Below are 22,703 nucleotides of genomic sequence, written 5' to 3' on the forward strand. Positions count from 1 at the left end.
ACTGTTCGGCTGAATTAGAATAATGTATTTGGGACACTGTTCGGGGCTGAATTGAATCGAATATGAATATTTGGTACAGCCCTATTTATAAACTTGTATGTTGATTATTTCTGTATTGCAATCAGTTTGTACAGAGAACAAAATTACAGTGTGCTTTCTGTAAAGAGCCTGCCACATTCAGAAGGGGAAAGAAGATACAGGAATGAAACATCTGTGTAATACTAGAAGCTAGTGCACACCCCTCCCTACGAACGCCTGCCACCTGCCCCCCAACACACTCTCCCACCTACATCGGCACTGAATGTGGAAAAAAAATGTGCTACAGATTTATTCTAAGAAACTGTGACTGTCAAGAGCATTTTAAAAAGAAGGTGCTTAGCGGCACAATTTCTAACGTACAAGAAAAGATTGGAGTATTCTTGCCCCTGTTTTCTTACATTGTAGAGGGTCAGGAACTTGATACACTGCCTTCTGTGTACAGCCAAAGTGGTTTACTTATTCTATGCAGGTTCTTTCTCTATGTTTACTGGGCTCACAATCTGTTTTTGTACCGGGGGCAATGAAGGGTTAATTGATTTGTCCAGACCAAAGCCACAAGCTGCTGCGGTGGGAATTGAACCCACTGCACTAACCATGAGGCTGCTCCTCCACTCCATAATGATGCCAATCCGGTGCTGCACCATTCATGTGGGAGGTCAGCCCTGTGCCTATATGTGGCATGCTAAGTGTTAATTCTGTAATTGCATCTGGGCGCCAAGATCCCGCTATAGAATGCTAGTGTAAATCGGCCTCAATGCGCATACATTTACACGCCATGTCAGTGAGAGGCATAACTGCCCTCCCCCACTTTGGGCTGAGTCCCCCTCCTAACCTATACTGCACTCGCTAAATAGCCTGCGGTCACCAATGCCGGGTGACTCTTTGCACATGCTTAGTTGGTGCAAGAACCGATCATGCTCAGGGAGCCCTGGCGTTGGTGGCTGGAGGCACCCCACTGACTTCTTGGTTAGGAGGAGAGCAGCTCAGCAGGGAATTGCTTTGGCTGGCGGGGCTTTGGCATCCCCGCCAGCAAAGGTACAGATTTTAAGGTGGTGGCGGTGGGAGCGGAAGGAGGGAATATGTGGAAATTTGCCCCCCCCCCCCCCCCCCCCCCCCCCCAAAAAAAAAAAAAAAAAAAAAAATTGGAGGGCTGGCTCCTAAATGCAAAACTTTAGCACATAACTTACAGTGTTGTGTATGTTAGGTGTGTAAATGTTGGTCATGCCCATGCTTCTCCCTGTGAACGCTCCCCTTGCATTTATGCACAAAGCGAGTTGCACACATCATTTACAGAATAGCTGTATGCATGTAAGTGTACACTTACCCCCATTAGTGCTAGTAGTCTATAAATTTATGCACACAGTTGGTATGTAAATTTCGGCAGTAAGTTGAAGGAAAAGAGGGAATGTGTGCAGGCCTACTGAGGGGGGGGGGGGGGGGGCAAATTTCCACAGGCCCAGCCTCCACGGGGGCCCAGCGCTGAGGTCTGTCTCTCTCCTGCTCCTGTCGGGACCCAGGTGATTGTATTAAAGTGATAACCTGGTCCCGGCACACAGGAACAGGAGAGAGACAGGCCCTGGCGCCAGGCCTCCTTGGAGGCCGGGGAGGAGCAGACGGAGGAATCTAGGGGTGGCTGCGTCCTGAGTGTGTGTGGGGGGGGGTTGCATCTCAAATGGGTGGGGGGGGGGGGCAGCGACGGCTCTGTCTCTCAGTGGACCTGAGTAGCTGTGTCAAGGGTCCCCAGAGTGGCAGTGTGTACATGTCATCCCCTGACAACCAATCATATGATTGAAGGGACGGGGTTTGGAGAGAGATGTGTACCGTGCCTGTGTCAGCAGATTCTTAGTGTCAGGCATTGGATGCATCTGTTTGTGCTTCACTGGGCACATGAAAGGCGCAGTAAGGCCCTCACAAGCTTCTTTTAAAAGACTTACCCCAAATTCTATAAGGTTGTGTGCCCAAATTTACTCATAGGGCTAGATTCAGTAAATGGCGCTCAAAAATCAGCGCTGGAAAGATCTGGGCTAAACTACTATTCTATAAAGGGCACAGAGCGAATTACCGCACCCAGCTTTAGGCGCCAGCATTTATACCTGCTGAAACCTTAAATGCCGGTGCCTAATTTACAGAGTTGTGTGTGCAAATGAAAGTAGTCTGTAAATTCTAGGAACGCTCCCTGATCCACCCATATCTTTACCGTGGCCACACCTCTTTTGAGTTGCGCGTTAGAAAATGTAAGCACTGAGGTGACAGACTAGAGCAGATGCGCAGTGCAAATTGTTTTCAATTAACTCTAATAATTGATTGTTAAATAATTTATGCATGCATCTGCCCTGCAAGCTCAAATTTTGGGCTACCTGTATAGGGAAAGGGAAGGGAAATGGGACTTGGTATACTGCCTTTCTGAGGTTTTTGCAACTACATTCAAAGTGGTGTACATATATTCAGGTTATTTTGTACCAGGGGCAATGGAGGGTTAAGTGACTTGCCCAGAGTCACAAGGAGCTGCAGTGGGAATTGAACTCGGTTCCCCAGGATCAAAGTCCACTGCACTAACCACTAGGCTACTCCTCCACTCCAGGGATTAATGTGCAAATTAGCCTTGTGCAAGTTATAGAATAAGGTCAGTTGTGTGCGTAAGTCAATTTATTAATAAGGAGCTAATTGGTGTTAGCTAGCAATAATAGGCCATAAACAGCCTTACTTGGTGATGATTGGCATCAGTTAGCAGTTATGTGTGCAACTGCCCTTAGTCGATATTCTAGAAGTTGCGTTCACAAAATCTATAGCGTACAACTTCTCAGAGGCATGGACGTGGGAAGGGTATGGGAGGGTTGGGGTGTGTAACTAGCATCAGTTGAGTGCGTGCATTTATGCCAGCAATTGAGCTGGTGTACGTGCTCGCATATAAATGGACACTTATGCTAGAATCCTATAAGGGAAGTTATATGCATAAGTGCCATTATAGAATTTGTTCTTCTTGAATTTACCCTTAGGGGGTCTTTTACAAAGCTGTTCTAGCGTTTTTAGCTCATGGTAAAATTCGTCTGGCGGTAAATGCTAAAACGCCGATTATATTCCTATGAGCGTCACAACCTTTATCAGCAGCTGATTTTTACCGTGAGCTAAAAAACGCTATTGTGGCTTTGTACAAGATCCCCTTTGAGAGGTTATTTTATAATAGGGGCTCACCTAGGTGCCTGCTTGTTTTTATAAAATACTGGCATATGTGGCAGGAATAGCGCCTGAAATACAGATGTGATCATTTACACCTATGTGCTCAAGAGCAGGTGTAAAGAAAGTCGTGTGCTTAACGCACGTTCGCACATAGATTAAGGTATTTTATCATCTATATGCATATGTGCTAAGTCTGTCCAGACTCTGCCCCTTTCCACGCACTACAGCAAAGTGCATGCCATCATTGTCATGACGCACACTTTTGTAACGATTGATATTTTATAAGAGGTCATCTGTGCTCCTATGTGTCCATAAATGCACAGGAATGCTTTATAAAATTACCTCCTAGAAGTGGTACCTATAAACACTCCAAAATACACTTTTGACGATGTACTAATGTTCAAATATATGCTTTTTGGCGTGTTCTTAGGCATTGCATATGGAAAAAAAAACCCCAGAACACCTTTAATGTTTATTGGGTTCAGTTATGTGTGCACGTGAAAACTTGAAATGAAATGTTACTCACGTTTTGCATTAAAAGAATAAGCAGTTGATTAATAACTAACATAACAGCAAATATCTATTTTGCATAATCTTTTTTACAAAGGAGCCCTTTTACTAAAATGTGTTTAAAAAATGTGCTTAACATATTTTAACATGAGAGTTTCTCGAATGCTAAGCCAATATCTAATAAGTCAGTAAAATAAGGCATTTTCGTTTTCATTATTTGCAAGTCATGCAGTAATGTCATTAGTGCGTGGCAACCGCAAATAATTAATGTGGGTGCCCTTACCGTGAATAGGAGGCAGTAAGTGCTTCTGTGTTATGACTGCTTTATTCAGGTAGTGCATCCCCTCCAACAAAATATTTTTGAAAAATAATGTATGCATAGGGAAATGGCAAATTACAGCAAAATGTTTCAATGCATTTTTCGTAAGCATTTTCCCATGCACTAAGCATTTGTTAGGACAACGCCATTTAGTAAAAGGGTCCCATAGTTTGCATGCATTTGATAGTTTGAGCTATCAAAACCGATCTCAATGTCTGTATTCCCAGACCACCTGTTTGTCATCCCCCTGACCTTCCGTTTCTATCATTCCCTTTTATTCAAGCTGACCAGGACTCTTCTTCCAATTGGGTTTCTATTGTTCCTAGTATCCCTGGCAAATACAGTGGAGCAGGGCATGTTACCCTCTGTGCATGTTATTGGGGTACAGTTATGGTAAACAGAATTTGAGAAGTGCTGAATTCATGCATGAAGCCCCACAGATGCAGATTAATGCATTCCTCTCCTGGTTCCTCCCTCCCCAGCAGCCCATCTGTGGCTCCCTGTGTGTCTGCTCCCTGTCTGCTGTACTGTGCACATATGCGTGCATATGTGTATGTCTTCCTGTCTGTTTTCTTTTTATTTGCCTGATGGGGTTTTTTGAAGTTGTGTGGCTGAGGATTAAGGAAGCACCACACAGTTAGTCACTGCCTTTGCTGAGTGGTAATATTCAGTTAAAATAATTGTATTGAGTTGGGGCACAGCAGCTTCAACGGGATAAAGAAAGGTTCTGGGTCAATGAGCTAATGGAAATCGCTAGTACTCCCTATTAGTACTCCATGGTTCCTGATTTGCCTTTGGGAGCTCTGAGGCAGTTTTAGAGATGGAGAATACAACATGTGGTGACTTAATGTGAGCAAACCAGGATAGATCATCCTGCCACCCCCCTCCCCCCACTAAATCAAAATCATATCTTTAATATGAAATAACAGAACCTGGACCTCCTCCCCTCCAGCCCCTGGTGGGCTACAGCAGCTGTTTTTATGTGTGGCTGAAAACTGGCCCGGTCAGTTAAGGGTATGTGTCTATTTTTCTCAGAGGGAGGAGGTCATCAAGCTGCCAGTCCATGTGTTCTGCTCTACTGCTCCCCTGGACGGGATTACCCAGGTGCTTCTGTGAGGACTGAGAAGCTGTGAGCACCTCTGCTGTCCTTGGAACTGTGGTCACACTTCCCTTTCTGCTACTCAATACAGGCCGTGGCCCGTCTAGAGAAGCTTGAAGTGAAGTGCAGCCAGTCTCGCTATTTGTACAGTGTATTTCTCGATGTAATTTGAAGACTGTTTATCAGATTCTGAACTGCTTTGGGCATTTATTGCTAGCATCTCACCTTAACCAGCATTAATTTGATGCTGAAGTTAACAAATTGGTCACACATTATACATATTCAGATAGTAAAGCAAACAGGATCAAAGCGGGTCTCCTCTTAGGCTCCCTGTCACTACTAAGAGCATTTCTCCATAAAGAAATAAAAAAAAAAAGCAACAGTTTTAAGCTACCTGTTCTTCCACCCCAGAGTGGCAGATTAAGTTTAACATTCAAGGGCAGTTATTCACTAGACAGAAACCAGGCTGGGACTTGTTCTTCAGGTCAGCCAGTAGAATAAATTCCACCCAAGCAGTCCTTGCAATGAGGGAGGGGGCCCACTTAACTGTATGTTTTGAGGTGATCCCACCTGCTCTGGGGGCCCTCTCCATTATTTTGTTTGGGGGTGCTTAATTTGAATTTCTGCCACTGCAACCAGCCCACAGCCTCCTGGTGGAAGGATTCTCAGGCGGTGATAGTACCTGTGATCACTGTATGTGACATATTTCAGGGTGATTAGTGACAACCAAGCAGATTCTGTTCCTGTGGTGAGTCCTTGCAGCAGACTCTTCTCCTGTAGCTGCCACATTTCTTGGAATGTTATTATTTTCCAGAAGAGCTGGGTTAACTCTGTTGATTGAGCGCCCATGTAACAAGAAAATCCCCTTCTTTTAGAATATACATTGGTTTTAAGTACCTTGTTTTTTTTTTAGAGAGATTTGTTTCAATTTGTTATAAGCTCTGAAAATTTACAAACTAAAGGTAACTGCATCCCTTCAGCCCTAGGGTGGAAGTGGGGAGAATATAGCTCTTTAGGATGTGCCCTCCCAGTATGTATGTGTTGGAGGTAGCTCGGGGAGAGGGCGAGCGCTGTGCAGCAAACCTCTGGACTTCACTCCGGCTGATTTTTCATTGTTTTTCCTCCAGGGGGCAGTGTATGGCTGGTATTGGCTTGATTTATTGTGCCCTTGGCTTGCCTGCTGGCGCTACCATTGCTGTGAGAAAGCTGGCATGTTTTTGTCTTTTGCCCATGGGCTCCTCACACCAGGGGAGCAACAGAAAGATATTGCTTACATAACCTCTCATCTTTCACCAACAGACTTGAGCACCCCCAGCCCTTGTCTGAGCCTGGTGTGCAGTTTCGGTGCCACATGCGTTGTAAAGAACAAAGAGGCAGTTTGCGAATGCCAGCAGCAGTGCCAGAACGTCTATGACCCTGTCTGCGGCAGTGACAACCGCACCTACGGCAGCTCCTGTGAGCTGGATGCCATGGCGTGTCTTCTGAAGAAAGAGATCACACTGAAACACAAGGGGCCCTGTGGTAAGTTAGCTCCAAAAGGGGTGAGGGAAGGGCAGGGGCGTGAAGAGAAGGTGGAATCAAGAATGTGGAAGTGTAAAGGAATTGCTCATGACACCAGGTCTACGTTTTCCCATTGTTTTTGTATGGTAGACTGAAATGTGGGCACTGTCCTGTAGGATAATTGGCAGGGGAAAGGAGATGGGGACAAAGACAGATGGGTGTATTGTGTAGCTAAAAGTATGGGAAAGCTGAAGTGGGACACAGTCACTAGAGACCCATTCTGGACTCTGGAAGAACTTGTGGCCTTGTTGTAGGATTCTCTGCCATTTCTGTCTTGCCTGCTCGGAGATGTCTCCGCATTCTGAGAGTGTATGCAGTGAGTTGGTGGTGGGGGATGTGACTGGTGAGTGGCCCCCACTGCAGAATCCTGACCAGTTGGGGCTGGGAGCAACTTTGAATTCATTGAGCCCACCTTCTGCGTCATGGTTACCTTGATCGTTTCTGGTCCCCATCAGACAGATGATTGCCTGAACTTTTGTTAAATAGTCTCAGTGTTGATGAGCCCAGTTCTCTCCCGCCTCCCAACTAACTGGATACAATACTCATTTAGAAAGTTGTTTCTGCTGTGTAATCTAACGGGTCAGTATTCAGACTTCGCGGTCAGTTTATTTTAAATGTTGGCTGTGGCATTTGAAGTTATACCTGAGTATTCAGTGCTGACCACTCTCCGGATATTGGAGCTGAATATGTAGGTATGACGGATAAGATCCACAGTTATCTCTAGATAATGGCTATATGCAGTGTTCTTACCTGGATAGTTATCTAGATGACTTAGAACAGCCTTTTTGCAGTCCCAAGTTATCCAGATATCGGTACTGAATGTTGCCGCTACACGGGTATTCTCTTGCTCTGCCTAGGTTCCACCCCTGAACCGTCCACGCCGGGGTGGTCTGCAGAGATTTCCAACAGTATTAGACAGATAAAGCCACTGAAAATTCTGAGTGTGGCTCCTGTCAGTGGTGCTTATCTGGACAGCAGATAAGTGCCACTAAATACCAGGCAGTAAATTTTTGCAGCCAGATCAGGTACACAGCAACAAAACTGAAAGAGCCAGCCACGCCAAGATTAATGGGTCAGAACACACAGTCCCATTTATACTTGACTAGCCGTTAAGCCCGTAAAAACGAGCGAGTATTGCAGCCCTCCTCTCTCCCCTGGCCTCACCCCGTCCACTGATCCTCCCCCCCCCCCCATATCCAGCGACCCTCCTCTTTCCCCTGGCCTCCCCCCTCCCCCCCATGTCCAGCAACCCTCCTCTGTGCCCTGCTCTTACCCCAAGTCCAGCAACCATGGCCTCTCCCCCCTGCCCTCCCCCCATGTCCAGCTACCCTCATCGCCGCTGCTCCCTCCACCCTCCGTGCCGGGCCCCCTGCACTGACCTGACAGCGCCTCTCACCTCGCGCTACAGGCAGCAGTAGATCGCTCTGCTGCTGCCTGCAGCGCTTCCACACGGGGGTGAGAGGCGCTGTCAGGTCAGTGCAGGGGGCCCGATATGGAGGGGGGGCGGGAGCGGCAGTGGGGATGGGGGGGGAGGGTGGAGGTTGTTTCGCGCGATGTTCCTTTCCAGGCGGCAGCGTCGTCGTCCGACAATTCGACTCCGTTTCCCTCTGTTCCGCCCTCTGACGTCTTGACGCGAGGGCGGGACAGAGAGGGAAGTCTGTACTGCGCATTTGCAAGTGAGTACGGTCATTTTCCGTTTATATGTTTGATTTTTTAGTCTTCTGCTTTCAAGGTCTTATCCCCCTTCAGCCACACCGTCCTCTTTCAGCCTCCACCTTATCCTCAGTCATCCAACAGCAGGCAGAATCCCACTGCCTCCACTCACACCCCCCCCCCCCCCCCCCCCCCCCCCCCCCCTGTTCCCCTTCTCTGGTCATCCAAACCCATCCACTCCAGCAGAGCCCTGATACCTTTCTTTGGGCACCAGACCTACTGCTGTGGATCGGATTTGATTTACAGTAGTTCATAATTCCTCCTTCCTTCTCACGCTCCCGCCTGTCCTTCCTCTGCTTTCCAGGCTATTATCACACATAACTCCAGCGACATTTCATCACAGTCGTGTCTTACGCAAATCAGATTTATGACTTGTTATCTCCAGGGTGTGTTAGCCGGCTGTTGGCCTCGTGTTCCTTTACGAGGATGATGGGATTTACACTGCTGCACCTGACACATCATTAAGTAAATCTGCCCCCACCATTGTCTCCTTCCATTCAGCTGTCTGTAGGGTATAATGTCAGCCCGAGTGTCGGTCAACATGCTGCTTTAATAACCTCCGCACTTAGGAAGTGTTATTAAAGCAGCTATCTCTAGTGCTCAGGTGGTACTTAAGACCTTCCCTCCTACAGTGTACTGAAGCCTGGAAGAGCTGCTTATGTTAATAGCACCCTTCGATTTCTCCAAGGCTGACAGGCCAATTAATACAGCGCGGCGCCAGGCATTGTGCAAGTGTGAACTAGGGATAGGAAAACTAGGTCAACAGCTGGCAGTGTCAGAGCTGTGCAGAGTGGAAGGGATGGAGTGTCCCCAGGAACGCACTGGCAGCAGGGACACTGGAGGAGGAGGCCAGGTGTCTCTTTTTCTGGGGAAGGGCTAGTTGCACGTCTTCCTTGCTCATACGTTTTGCATTACAGCTGTGTGCCTGTGATTTGTATACCTTCACTTACGCTGCCGGTTCCTTGCCTGCTGCCATTCTACTATATGTGGCTGGTCTTTTATTGGTGGTGCTTTTAGTAGATTTTATTGCCAAGTAGGGAATAAAGTTCATGGTTTGAATGAGTGAACATGGTACAGTGGTGAGCATTCACGTCATGAATAAGCAGACACAGACCCACACAAGCTCCATCCTGCAGCATCCCCTGCTATTCCAGGCTGAGAACACCACCCTAACAACTCTGCCATTGTACCTCAATCCTGCCCTGCAGCTCCCTCTCCGTCAACAATGCCGGTGCACCTTGTTCCTGTCCTACAGCACATCCTCACCCAGATCTGCCAGTGCATCTTGATCCTTGTAATCTGTAGTCCAGTTCACCACGACTGTAAAGTTCTGAGGGAGAAATTGTAGAAATGGTGTTGAAAAGTGAGCACCGGAGCTTAAACAGCAGGAGAGGCTTTTTCATCACTGTTTGAATACTGCTCGGCTGACCCTGGCGAAGGCTTAGAAGGCAGAGCAGAGTCTGTCCCGCCTGCTTATAAATGGATTACTGATTTGTGATTACTATTCTGTTCCTCTGAAGAATTTGTGAGGACCTTTTCCTTCAGACTTTGGTTAAATGGGAGCAAATTAGTGCACTTTTTCTTGTCTGTTGCTTGCGATGCTGTTTTACACCTTTGCCGTTCTCCTCTTGGTTCTTTTAGCCCTACATGCACCTGACCTTTTAAGATTTTGTATTATTTGTTGAATGGGTGGGAGAGGCTAGGGATGGGTGTTAGGGAAGGGGGTGTGTCTTATTGCATATATTACTTTATTTAAAAAATGAGAGGTACTCGCTTGCAGGTTTTCTATTTTTGATGTTGACCTTGCTTAGTGATGTTGATATGACATTATGTTTTATTGTTATTGTCAATCTTTGTGTTAATGTGCTTGATATTACAATTCAATAAAAGACCTCTAAAATTTAAAAAAAAATGGAGTGTCCGAAAAGATCGGCGTTAAGCGCTATTTTATAAAGGACACACGATCTTTATAGAATTGCCCTGAGCGCAGGTTCCCGTGCTTAACTCTGGGCACCAAAATTACACTTGCTTGAAACCTGGTGTAAATCCTGGCACCCAAACAGGGCGAAGAGACCCATTATTCTGTAACACTGTGCGCAGCGTTTTGGAATGCCTATGCCCCTCCCATGGCCATGCTCCATTTTGAGTTGCACACTATGGGATTTAGGCACCCAGCGTTATAGAATAGCGCACAGCCACATGCGCATGCAAATCCTAATTGGTGCAAATTAACATCAGTAATTGGTTGTTAGCATCCAGTTATTGACGGTTAACAGCTCATTCGCCAATTAAGTTGTGCACACTTTTATAGAATCTGGAGTTAAATGTGCATTCTGCAACCTCATATATATGTATATTTTTTTTCATTTTTCAGACCGTTGTGGGAAATGTCAGTTTGGTGCCATATGTGAGGCAGAAACAGGGCGCTGTGTTTGCACAACAGAATGTGTGCCGTCCTCCCAACCTGTGTGTGGTACAGATGGGAAGACGTATGGCAGCGAGTGTGAACTTCATGTCCGAGCCTGCACACAGCAAACCAACCTGAAGGTGGCAGCACAAGGAGACTGCAGTAAGTGCCTGGGCATGCACTGGCCCCCAGCTTGCATGTTTGCAGTCCTTCTGTTTTCACTTCTCTGGCATCGCTGCTGAGAGGAGAGGGGATAGACATGTTGGAAGTGAACTTGCATACTAATAAGATGGTTATTCTGTGACATCACGTTGCACAACAGTATTTGGCTATGTCATTGTGATGTCAACTGGAATTGGGATCTAGAGGAAGGAGGATTTTGAAAATGGTTGGAAGACCCTCTTCCCTTGTGTTATGGATCAGAGTAGAAGATCATACTTCAGCTTGTGCGAGTGACTGTATGGTAGGCTGTAGGCCAGAATTCCATTGTCCAACATTTCAAAATGATTAGGGGTACCATACACAAATTGCCCCTCCCTGGACACAGTGAAGGAGCTTGCTCAATACTAAGGGTACTCAGTACCCTTTTGCACTCATAGTGGTAGCTTCTGTGGCCCCAGTCACACAAAGCCTAACCAGCCAAATTTGGATGGACTAGATTTCCTTGAATATTCAGATGAGAACCAACTAATTAGGTTCAGATGAATATTCTCCTAAAGATAACTGGCTACATAGGCTGATTATCTTACCCACACAGCAGGTTTCTTTTATTAGATTTTGAAGTAATGGCATTACAAATGAATTACTAAGAAAACACAGATAATCACATATGATTAGAAACTTGGAAAAGAACAAAAATACAGCATCATTAATTTAAATGTAATCTGTGTAAAGCCCACAGTATTGGAAGTAGAGCGGAAAAAATACCCAAGAAAATGCAAAAATGGCAAAAAGGGGAAAGCAAAGCCTACAACAATACACCCATCACAGACACAGTCCATACTCCTGGGGCAAAAAAATTAAGAAGACTGCACCCATTATGTTAACATTTTGCAAAATTCTGCATCGTCTACTTTTCAAAATTAATAGAATATAACCACTGCCTCTGAGCAGTAGTTAATCTTCTGAATAGAAAGTTTTTATTCAAAAGATGTCTAATTTTATGTGAAATCTCTTTAAGACAAGAGAAAACCAGTACAAAAACAAACATTCAGAACTGCATTAGACGATAACAGCAAGAACGGATCAATCTTGGCAAATAGTTCCAATTTTGGTTTCATTTTTTAGATTGTAAGCTCTATCGAGCAGGGACTATCTCTCTGTGTCAGGTGTTCAGCGCTGCGTGCGTCTGGTAGTGCTATACAAATGTTAATAATATATCAAATGGAAACCCTCAATCTACTGTTCTCTTTCAAGCATATCCCTACCCTGAGCTCCCCACCTTAATCCCCCACCTCCTTCCCCTTCTCCACAGCCCTCCCACCTTTTTTGTCCCTCTAGTTCCCCCCCTTCTAATTGTGACACTATCCAAAAATGACAGATGTGCAGAAGGCCTGTGTTCTTATACCTACTGCAAATCTACTTATCAAAAGATGCCTAATTTTAAAGGTTTTGGTGCAAATTTTTCCCAGGAGTACATTACTAGTGCACCATAAGTAGGGCTGCGGGTGTCTTTCATTGATTTTTATTTAAGCAATCCGCTGAGTCCAAGAGGAGCTCCAAGTATAGGAATCAACTTTTCAGAATGATTGGGGGTGCTCAACTCCACTCATGTTATCACAGCCAAAACCCTCAGGTCATAGTCACAACTTACCAGGCAGTATTTAAATGCAGTTAAATGTACATCAGGCAGTATGCACATACAGATGACTCATATGGCCATCTGTATGTGCTTTGAAAGTCCCACCACATTCTCTTCCTCCCCAGTTTACCCCCACCTCACTCTTCTCCCCCCTCAGCCCATCTACCCCACACTATTCCTTGCAGTCTCTCCTGGCTCATTCATACCACCCACGTTCTTTACCTCCCAGCCAGTCCTAATAATCTCTCTTCCCTCCCCAGTCCATTCATATCACACAATTTCTCCTCTCCCAGACCACCCCACCTCTTTCTTAACACCTTTCTCTCGCTTTGTCAAAAGTGTAGTTACTTACTTGCAACATAGGTTCTCCGTGGACAGCAGGATAAGTCAGCCACATATAGGTGACATCATCTGATATCTCCCATTGGATGGAAATGCTCTCCAATGGCTCAGAGAGATTTTTTAAAAATCCCTCTGAGCATGTGGGGTAGCGCCCCACCACTCCCCTCCAGTTGGGCAAGCCCAAGCTCTTCACCCTCAGAATGACTGTAGCTAGTGCCGGATCAGCCTTAAGGGCAGGTTGTGTGGCTGACTTATCCTGTTGTCCACATAGAACCTATGCTACAGATAAATAACTACACTTTCTCCTAGGACAAGCAGGATGCATCAGCCACATACAGATGACTCCGTAGCCGAAGGGTGCGCCTGGCTGACCCTGTTGTTAAGAATTTGTCGTTGCGCAGCCCTAAAGCGGTTGTGGTGGGCCGAGCCGGCTGGCGTTAGGAAAAGAGAAGGAGTCGGCCTGGTGTGTGGGTCACATGAATAGGTTTATTATAAAAACAAGGTGTAACTCGCAACAGCGCTTAATGGCGGCTGGTTTACTAAGGCGCAGCAAGGCTGAACTTTACAAACGCGTGAAGTGATAACAACTAGAACGGTCCCAACAGTAACCACTTGGGAATACAATGTGAACAGTCGCTATGACTTTGAAAAGTCAGTATGAGTTTGGGAGTAGTTTTAGATTGTGGTTCCCTGGAACCCCTGTCCCACTGGTGGGGTTTACATTGTCAGGTCAGCATTGGCATTCATTGCTGCCTTGTGGCGGGCGCTGTCCTGGTGTTAGGGCGGCTTGTAGTACTGTCAATCTGAAGGAGTTTGGCATGAGGAAGACCCTATCCAAGCAGTAGAGTTTTTTCAAAGGTGAGGATGGAGGACCAGGTGGCCACATTGCAGATGTCCTTCAGAGGTGTTGAGAGATGTAAGAAATCCCACCTTTGGGAACGGTGGAAACTATAAACTGAGGAAGGAAGGGGAAGTACCTGGGCTTGCCCAGCCAGGTGGGAGGGGGGCACTACCACACATGTTCAGAGGGATTTAAAAAAAAAATCTCTCTGAACTATTGGAGACATTTCCATCCAATGGGCGCCTTCGGATAACATCACCTATATGTGACTGACGCATCCTGCTTGTCCTAGGAGAACTCTTCTTTTCCTACAGTTCCCTCCCTCCCTACTTCCTGTGCATTGTTCAGTTAAATTTACTCCATTCCCCAGTCCTAAAGTTCTCTGCGCCCTACTTCTTCATGACCTAACCTGCTCTGCTCATATCCCCTTTTAGTTCCTCCCCCATCACCTCCCTTGCCAGCAACTCTCCCCTGCAGTCTGGGCTCACCCATCCCTTTAGTGCTCCCCATCGCTTACCCTTCCTCAGAGGATCCAGCACACTTCTAAATGTATTATTCTCCCTTCTTCATGCTGCCCCTTCCCAGAGCCCTAGCACATTTCTTTTCCATGGGACCACATCTATTTCCTCATCCCACTCTGGAACTCACGGATTTTAGGGTAGCAGCCGTCTCATAACCAGAAAGTTCTTGCAAGCTGCTTCAGCCCTTGTCTCAGACCTTGGAACCCCAACAGTCTGCAGCTCCACAGCAGCACATGAGACATCTTGCCCTTGACCTGGAAAACCCCAGATCTAGACAAGATCCATCAGCCCTGGACAAGGAAGCATACACTCATACCAACCCATTGCGTGCTAGCTCACCTGATGCAGCTCTAATGGCCACAGAGTGAGCAACCAGCCTAGGGAGCTAAGTTAGGGCTGCTTCTGGTACATACATGCGCTAGCTTCTATTTATATAGTTACAGTCCTATTCTTTTTTTAAACCACAGGCTATGTGGCCACATATACTGGGTTTTTTGTCCACAGTAAATTTTTATTAAATTCAAACATTCCTATGTATAAACATTTAAAATTGAAATACACTGTGTTTGATTTGAAACTCCATTTCACAATGCGTAACAAACGTATGTTAAATTTTAATGAGACAAGCTGATATCCTCATTTCTTTATCCTTCCCCCCACCCAAAAACAAAAAAAAAACAAAAACCCAAGCTTCACCAACAAATCCACAAAAACCATAACTACAGTGATGAACTGAAGGGAACAATGAAGGAACAACACCTACTCTCTCTTCCCTCTACCTTTCAGATCTACCTTTCATCCCCCCACACTCCTACCCAGCACTGGGCCCAATTGCTTCCACTCTTCTCTGTCTTCATCCTATTTCCCCTTATGCTTATCTATGAGTTTTTCCAATTTTGCTAACAGGCCCATCCTCTCCTCCTACACAGCAGGCCCCACCTCTTTTTTCCAATTTGCCTCTGTTTTACCCTTGGCACATTCTAACCCCATTCGCCATACTCTTCTCTCCCATTCAGTCCCCCATTTGTTCAAAAGCCTCAACAGACAGTATTTATATTTGTGTCCGTGAAAGTTTTATTACATTGGAATATTTTAAATTAAACAGCAACTTAAATTTTAAAGTGTTATATTTTTCAGTTCCCACCATATTACAGAGTATCACAGATTGAAAGATTACTAATTAGGCATATTTTTGACACGTTTTATCTTTCTGTAAACGTAGAAAGCTTTAAAAAGATTTCAAAGGACTGAAACCTTCTCATTTTTTAAATTTTCCAGATTTTACTCGGGGCTCTGAAGAATGATTCTTAGACCCGATTTCTTCAATTTTTCAGCTTGGAGCTCAAGGATGAAAGTGTCACCTTTCGTTCTCAGTTTGTCACTTAAGCAAACAATCTTTTATTAGCAGAATGTCTGATGTTAACTTTTCTGTCAGATAATTCTTACTTCACAATCCCAGTCACACTAAAGAGAAGGATTACACCGCATTCTGCCCTGTTTTGGAATTAATCATTAAATTACACATACATAACTCTCTTTCTCTTAAAAATGTTCTAGTTTTTTTCACTGAAAAAGAGTGATTCCATTTTCCACCCAAAACAGATCAGTTACACTCTTACACTTTCTGCATGGCCTCTCTTGTTTTTGGTCAGAATAAACAATTCTTCTCCCTCCCAGCAGGTTCTGTTTTTTGCAAAGTAACCTCAGCAGAAGCCATGGGCATGAGATACACTGTCCTCATGACAGATTTGCGGGCTTTTTGTTTTATCCCATTAAGCTTAGTGAGTTCTTCATCAAAAATCATTTTCCCTCCCACAATCTCTCTTCTATAATCAGCCTTTTCTCTATGGGACCACTCCCATATAACAGATGCCAAGTCCACAGGACAGCTATTTATTATAAACTGTTGTTGATTCCTCCTCGGTGTTTGCTGCTCTCTACTGTGTATAGAACAGAAGCCTGCAAAAATTATCACTTTCACTTCCTCTGCTTTCTGAACTACATCCACAGGCATAGCTGTAGCAGCCCCGTGACCGACTGCCTGCACGGTGATCCCTGGCAGTCTCCCCATAACTGCAGCTGCAGACTAGTGGGAATGCTTCTGCTGTTTCAGCTCCATCCAGCCAGCTCCCCTGCCTGCCTACCCTCACACCAGAGAGGACAAAAACCTACACACAATATGAGGCGTTCCTGCCCTTTTGCCCAACTTGCTCAGATTCCACACCTCCCATGCTCTGTATCAACTGCTAGATGTTAGTCCGTAAAGGGGCACATACCTAAGTGCTTAGGTATTTCTATTTGTTTAAATCCCCCTTCAAAGCTTTTCTATCTGCTTCTGTTCTTCTCCCCACTGGCAGAGGTAGGAGAAAAAATAGTTGCTTACCTGTAACGGTAGTTCTCCTTGGACAGTAGATCATCTAGCCACACAGCTGAAGTGACTCCACGGTGACGTCACCGACCCGGCCCTTCCAAAGCACAGAAAACTTAGAAGAGCTCTCTGCACATGTCCCTGCCTTCCCGCCACTGACAGGCACTTTATATACTGGACAATCAGTGCGCCCGCCTTAGTTAATCAAAGAGCTGGCGGCAACTTGGGAGGGTGGGTGGGTCTGTGTGGCTAGATGATCTACTGTGCAAGGAGAACTACCGTTACAGGTAAGCAACTATTTTTTCTCCATGGACAGTGAGATCATCTAGCCACACAGCTGAAGACTCCCGAGCTAGAAACAGAGAACAGTCCGGAAAAGAATGCTGCATGCAAAGAATGCAGAATAGTAGGACTGTTTCCTAGAAGTGGAGGAGGTGGTAAGTTGACGCTCCAAGCAATGAAAATAAAAATAGAGGTTGCAGAACAGAAACTGCTGAAGAAGCAGCAAGAATGCAGGAGTATTTTGTAGAGATATACAATGATATTGCTATGTTTGTTGTACACAGTGGCGTAGCAAGGGCGGGGTGGTCCGCCCCGGGTGCACGCTGCTGGAGGGTGCAGAGAGCAGCCGTGCGCCTGTCGGCTCCGCTGGTTCCCTGCTCCCTCTGCCCCAGAACAGGTTACTTCCTGTTCCGGGGCAGAGGGAGCAGGGAGCCAGTGGAGCCGACAGGCGCGCAGCTGCTCTCTGCACCCTCCAGTAGCCAAGAATGCACCCGGGAGGGGGGGGGCTTGATGCGCTGGGGAGGGGGGTGTCATTTTGCCGGGGGGGGGGTGTCGTGCTGCACTCTGGGGGGGGATGAACACCGCTGCACCCGGGGGGGGGGGGGGGGGGTGTGCAGCGGTGATCCGCCCCGGATGGCAGCTGACTTAGGATCGCCACTGGCCGTACAAACACCCAGTAGAGCAATACTTTGCAAATGAGGTTTCGTAGTACATCTATGTACTGTGATATGAAGGATTTGCAAAAGCTATGAAGTCCTGTCTAATGAGACCAGAAAAGATGTATTTTCTTTCAACAGACAATGGCTTACCCTTTTTTTTTTAACTAATGAAAGAAAGACAGAAATGAAAACAGGTGGTCAGAGGAGTCATTACGAGCCAAACGTATACAAAGGGCTCGAGGAAAGACCACTGTATAGAACATCTCTGATGCATACTAGTAAGAGGAAATAGTCCAAATACTAGAAGGATAATATATATATGTCCAAATGGAAAAAAAAGGGTACACACTCTGAGGCAAAAAGTTCAGATGAGTGCTAAGAAGTTCTATATCATTAAAAGATTTGATAATACTTCATACTGAAGTAGCACCTGCAGCGCACAAATATGGTGGTTAGACTCACTGCCTCTAGAAATTGTTTCCTCTGAGAGAGATATAACAAGACAGGTGATTGGATAGTCCTGGTGAAATGAATTCATAGTAAAACCCCCATGACCTAGGCCTATAGATTATCGTGTCATTAATTTGGGTGCAAAGGAGCATCCATAAAAGCAGGCAACTATAAAGAGTTCCCAAGACATCTCTGGAGGTCAGCTGGGGTGAGAAAGGAGAGAGCATTTGTATAAACCAAAACAAATTGACGACTATAGGAATGTGAGCAAACACCTTCAGAAATTAGAAAACAAATAATGTCACACCTACACACACACACACACACACACACACACGCACACACCAGAAGGAGAATCAGAGGCATTCAAAATTAGACAACAGCCTCTTGAAGTGTTACATGCACATGCAGTCGAAAGAAAACGAGATACCGCTGGAGATAAGTCAGGAGCAAGTCATATAATTGATTGACGTGCCAAATTGATATCATGGAATAGAAAAGACTCCAATGGAGAATAGTGTCTTGGGGTTATGGAATGAGAGCCATTAGTTCTGGGAAGAAAGTACGGCTGATACAAAGCCGTGAAAAAAACTAACACTGGGGACCACACATTTGGAGCCGGAAACAAAGTAATGAGTAGTATGTATGCTACGTTTCGAGTTGCGTTATGAAAATATGCTTGCTATGAGGGGAACTGGAGAGAAGAGATACAGAAGTTCCTGATCACAGGATAATAGAAATGTATCTGACTGTAGTCCACTCTGATTTGACAGTCTATGTAAAATGAAAATTTACCTTGCTTAGGGTTAAGCAGCATATAAATACTGAAAAGAACGAATGAGTGAATGTAACTTTATATTAAGAAAGTAGAATTGTGGTTCTGAATAACCATTCATGCTATTACAATTTTGTGCTCCAATCCAGTAGAGAGTTGAACGTCCAGGAAATAAGATGCTGTGACAGTTCAAAGGTTGTGGTACTCCCTGCTTGTTGAGATAATATTTGGCAAAAACCGATTGTCCAATTGGACATAAGAATATATGAGTTACTAAATTATAGAAAATACAGAGAGGTATTGAATGCACCCAAGTATGAATATGCTGTTGCCATATAGTTGGTGCATCACAAGCACAACTTGGGACATAAGCTATGTCCAATATGCCATCCAGTCTTGTTTAAAAGTATGTGGTATTATCATGTTGCTCAATAATAGTAGAAAAAACTGCGGTCAAATTAAATACAGTTAGAATTTGAGGGAGTAGCGAGATTTGTGCTACATGATTTGAGAGTGATAATTGCATACAAAGAAATGGGGTGATGATGGAAGTTTCCGTTGTTGCACTGGGTTCAAATGTAAGCAAGCAGTGTTTTGTAGAAAAAAATCTAGTGTGTATGAGAACGACTTTAGTCTGGAAGACATGAAAATATCTGTGAAAAACTTGGCGTAAAATTCACCTGTCGTTAAATACATTTAAAAACATCTATTCCATTCTGATGAAAATGGGTCAGAGATGTGACCAAACATGACGTGAACACTCATGGTGCTGATGCCAGATTGAATACCGTGTTTCCCCGAAAATAAGACACTGTCTTATATTAATTTTTGCCCCCAAAAATGCGCTAGGTCTTATTTTCAGGGGCTGTCTTATTTTTCGGGGAAACATCGAGGTTGGATCGGGGTTGGCCCGCCCGCCCTCCGTCGCTCCCGGAACTAACCTTAAACGCCTCCTTTCACCTTCGCAGCAAGCAGCAGCAGGGCAGGCCACTCCTTCCTTCCGTGTTCCGCCCTCGCCTGACGTAACGTCCGCGAGGGCGGGGCACGGAAGGAAGGAGAGGTCTGTCTTGCTGCTGCTTGCTGCGAAGGTGAAAGGAGGCGTTTAAGGTTAGTTCCGGGAGCGACGGAGGATGGGTGGAGGGGGGCCCAGCCACCTCGGGGGGGGGGGGGGGGGGGGGCCCGGGGGGCGGCCTTGTCCGGCTCTCGGCGGCCCTGCTTTCAAACAAAAATTTGCTAGGTCTTACTTTCGGGGGAGGCCTTATATCTACCAATTTAGGTAAACCTCTACTAGGTCTTATTTTCGGAGGATGACTTACTTTCGGGGAAACAGGGTAGAAGTACTCCTGATCTTCCGATATTTGCTCTTATAAGAAAACTGTGGATGAAAAAGTCCAGTATTACTAGGGTGGAATGCAGCTTTCCATTTACTTATGCCGCTTAAAGTTGGGACATGTACAGTTGTAACCGATGTATTTGCTCCATTGGAGCAGACAAGGAAATAGAAGTCATAGTGGTGAGTGAATGAATTTGAGTTAATAGCAATTCTGAGTAATTATCAGCACCCTGAAATAGAGAAGACAATGTCCGAGAGGAAGATGGCAAAAAGAATACTTATGTCCAGTATGCCGTCAATGATGTCGGCATAATGGACATAACGGCAATGAAATTACACCAGTGCTACTTCACAAACTGCCTGATTGCAACTAGGAAGAGCTGGGTAATGCATAAAGTTGAAACCCTCAAAGTGGTCAAGGATTGAGTGAAGGTGTGAATGTCTTTGGTTTTTCTGAATGGCACGAACAGATTATCCAATATGATAGAAAGTTATAATGAAGCACAATAATAGATCACCATATGAGCAGCAAATATAAAGAAGTGATCCATGCGTGTGCTTAGGAAATACATACATTGAGTTCAGAAGAAGAGGGTAACCTGCACATTCTTTAGGCATTTATTATCCCTCAAGACTGAATGCAAAAACAGTGACGTATGAGGCTATAATTGGTTATAATACCCATAATTATATGGAACACCATATGTTGCATGAAGGAAATGCCTAAACAGCCGTAATGTATAGAGCTGTACTGTAATGAACTGGCATTGCAATCGGAGTTCTATCTATTTATTTATTTATTGCATTTGTATCCCACATTTTCCCACCTATTTGCAGGCTCAGTGTGGCTTACAAAAACCTGTTATGGCATCGCCATTCCAGGAGCTAGGTACAATTGGTGTTATAACAGATTCATGGATGAGGAAAAAGATCTAAACAGAGTTATAGAAAGACAGTTAATAGAATGTGGTGAGGTGTTATAATTAAGCTATGGATTCCCATTGTAGGCCTTGTTGGTTTTCAGAGATTTCCGAAAGCTAGTTATGTCGTTTATCGTTTTCAGATCAGTTGGTAGTGCATTCCATAACTGCGTGCTCATGTAGGAGAAGTTAGTCGCATGTGTTAGTTTGTATTTTACTCCTTTGCAGTTGGGGAAATGTAGATTGAGGAATTTGCGGGCTGATCTGTTAGCATTTCTAGGAGGTAGGTCTACGAGGTCTTGCATGTAGCTTCTATACGTTGAAAGTGCAACTCTAGCAGTCAAGTGCAATAAAAGTGCCCTCTAATTCTAGAAACCGCATCATTGCAAGTTGAGTATCCACTGATACAGTTGTAGAGGCTGTAGGAAGTGATAAAGATTATCACCAATACATCCAGAAAGTAAAAGGAGAAGACTTCCATTGATGCAAAGTTGCTGTTATGTTTAAATCATTTTTATTGATGAAAAATACTCAGGAAATACAACTGTGGAATTGAAACAACACAACATGAAATCATCAGCCAATTTGTAGTGTCCCCTTGCCCCCCTTCCCCCCCCTTTCCCCCCAACTAATCCCTCCCCCCCTTTTACGGGACTCATCATCTCTCAACCCAGTCTTTACTACAATACACATGTCTCTAAAGTCATACGTTCAACAGATGGCTTCGTGCTCTGGGCGTGAGCGTCATCCAGAAGGGACCCCAGCACTCTTGAAATTTCTTCCCGTTTTTCGATTCCAAGTCGAACAGTCCAGCACGCTCTAGGCGCATCAATAGTAACATGCGGGTCCGCCATTGTTGCAATGTAGGAGCCTTGTGCGAAATCCACTCTGTTAATATGACCTGTTTGGAAGTGATGGTCGCCTTAGCCACAAATTCTGCAAATCCCTTGGGGCTAGGCTTTAATAGTCTGGGGTGTCCAAATAATAATCCAGCATCATAGGTCCACTTTGTGTTCCAAAGCTTAGACACAGAGAACAAGATGGATTTCCAAAATTTCCCCACGTCCACGCAGGTCCAAAACATGTGTCCTAATGTTGCTCCAGTCTCTCCACATTTTGGGCATTCGCCCCATGAGGACATTCCCATGTGAAAAGCTCTTCTAGGAGCCACATGGATTCGCATTGCAAACTTATACTGTACTTCCCAATGGCTCGCAGCCGCACTGACACGTCTAATAGACAAAACATGTGCTTTTAGTTGTGCGGCTGAAATGTTAATATGAAGTTCACTGCTCCATTGTGTTGCTAATCTAATATAGTCGCAAAGTTGCTGTTAGAATATCAATGAAATGCTTTGATGTCCCCATGCATACCCCCCACCCTCCCACTCTGTCAGACTGTCAAAGTAATGCGTGGATGTTTCTCTTATATATACTATCTGCTACCACATTTGCTTATTTCCGATCTGACAAAGAAGGGCAACCTTCGAAAGCTAATCAAGAAATGTATTAAGTTATGTCCAATAAAAAAGGTATCATCTTATTTTCTTTTCCATGTTTTATTTTGTTTGATTTCTATTGATAACCT

At 45.0% G+C, this 22,703-nt stretch overlaps 1 protein-coding gene across 3 annotated transcripts in view; it reads left to right on the top strand.

Moving 5' to 3' along the window:
* Nucleotides 1-22,703, top strand: part of AGRN (agrin) — a 379,875-nt gene that overhangs the window by 238,819 nt on the left and 118,353 nt on the right. For all 3 annotated transcript variants that reach the window (XM_030186208.1, XM_030186209.1, XM_030186210.1), the window contains 2 exons: nt 6,444-6,665; nt 10,792-10,986. In XM_030186208.1, coding sequence (XP_030042068.1) covers nt 6,444-6,665; nt 10,792-10,986 — 417 coding nt within the window. The remainder of the gene's footprint in view (nt 1-6,443; nt 6,666-10,791; nt 10,987-22,703) is intronic.

Source organism: Microcaecilia unicolor, chromosome 13 (assembly GCF_901765095.1).
Source record: "Microcaecilia unicolor chromosome 13, aMicUni1.1, whole genome shotgun sequence".
Taxonomy (NCBI): domain Eukaryota; kingdom Metazoa; phylum Chordata; class Amphibia; order Gymnophiona; family Siphonopidae; genus Microcaecilia; species Microcaecilia unicolor.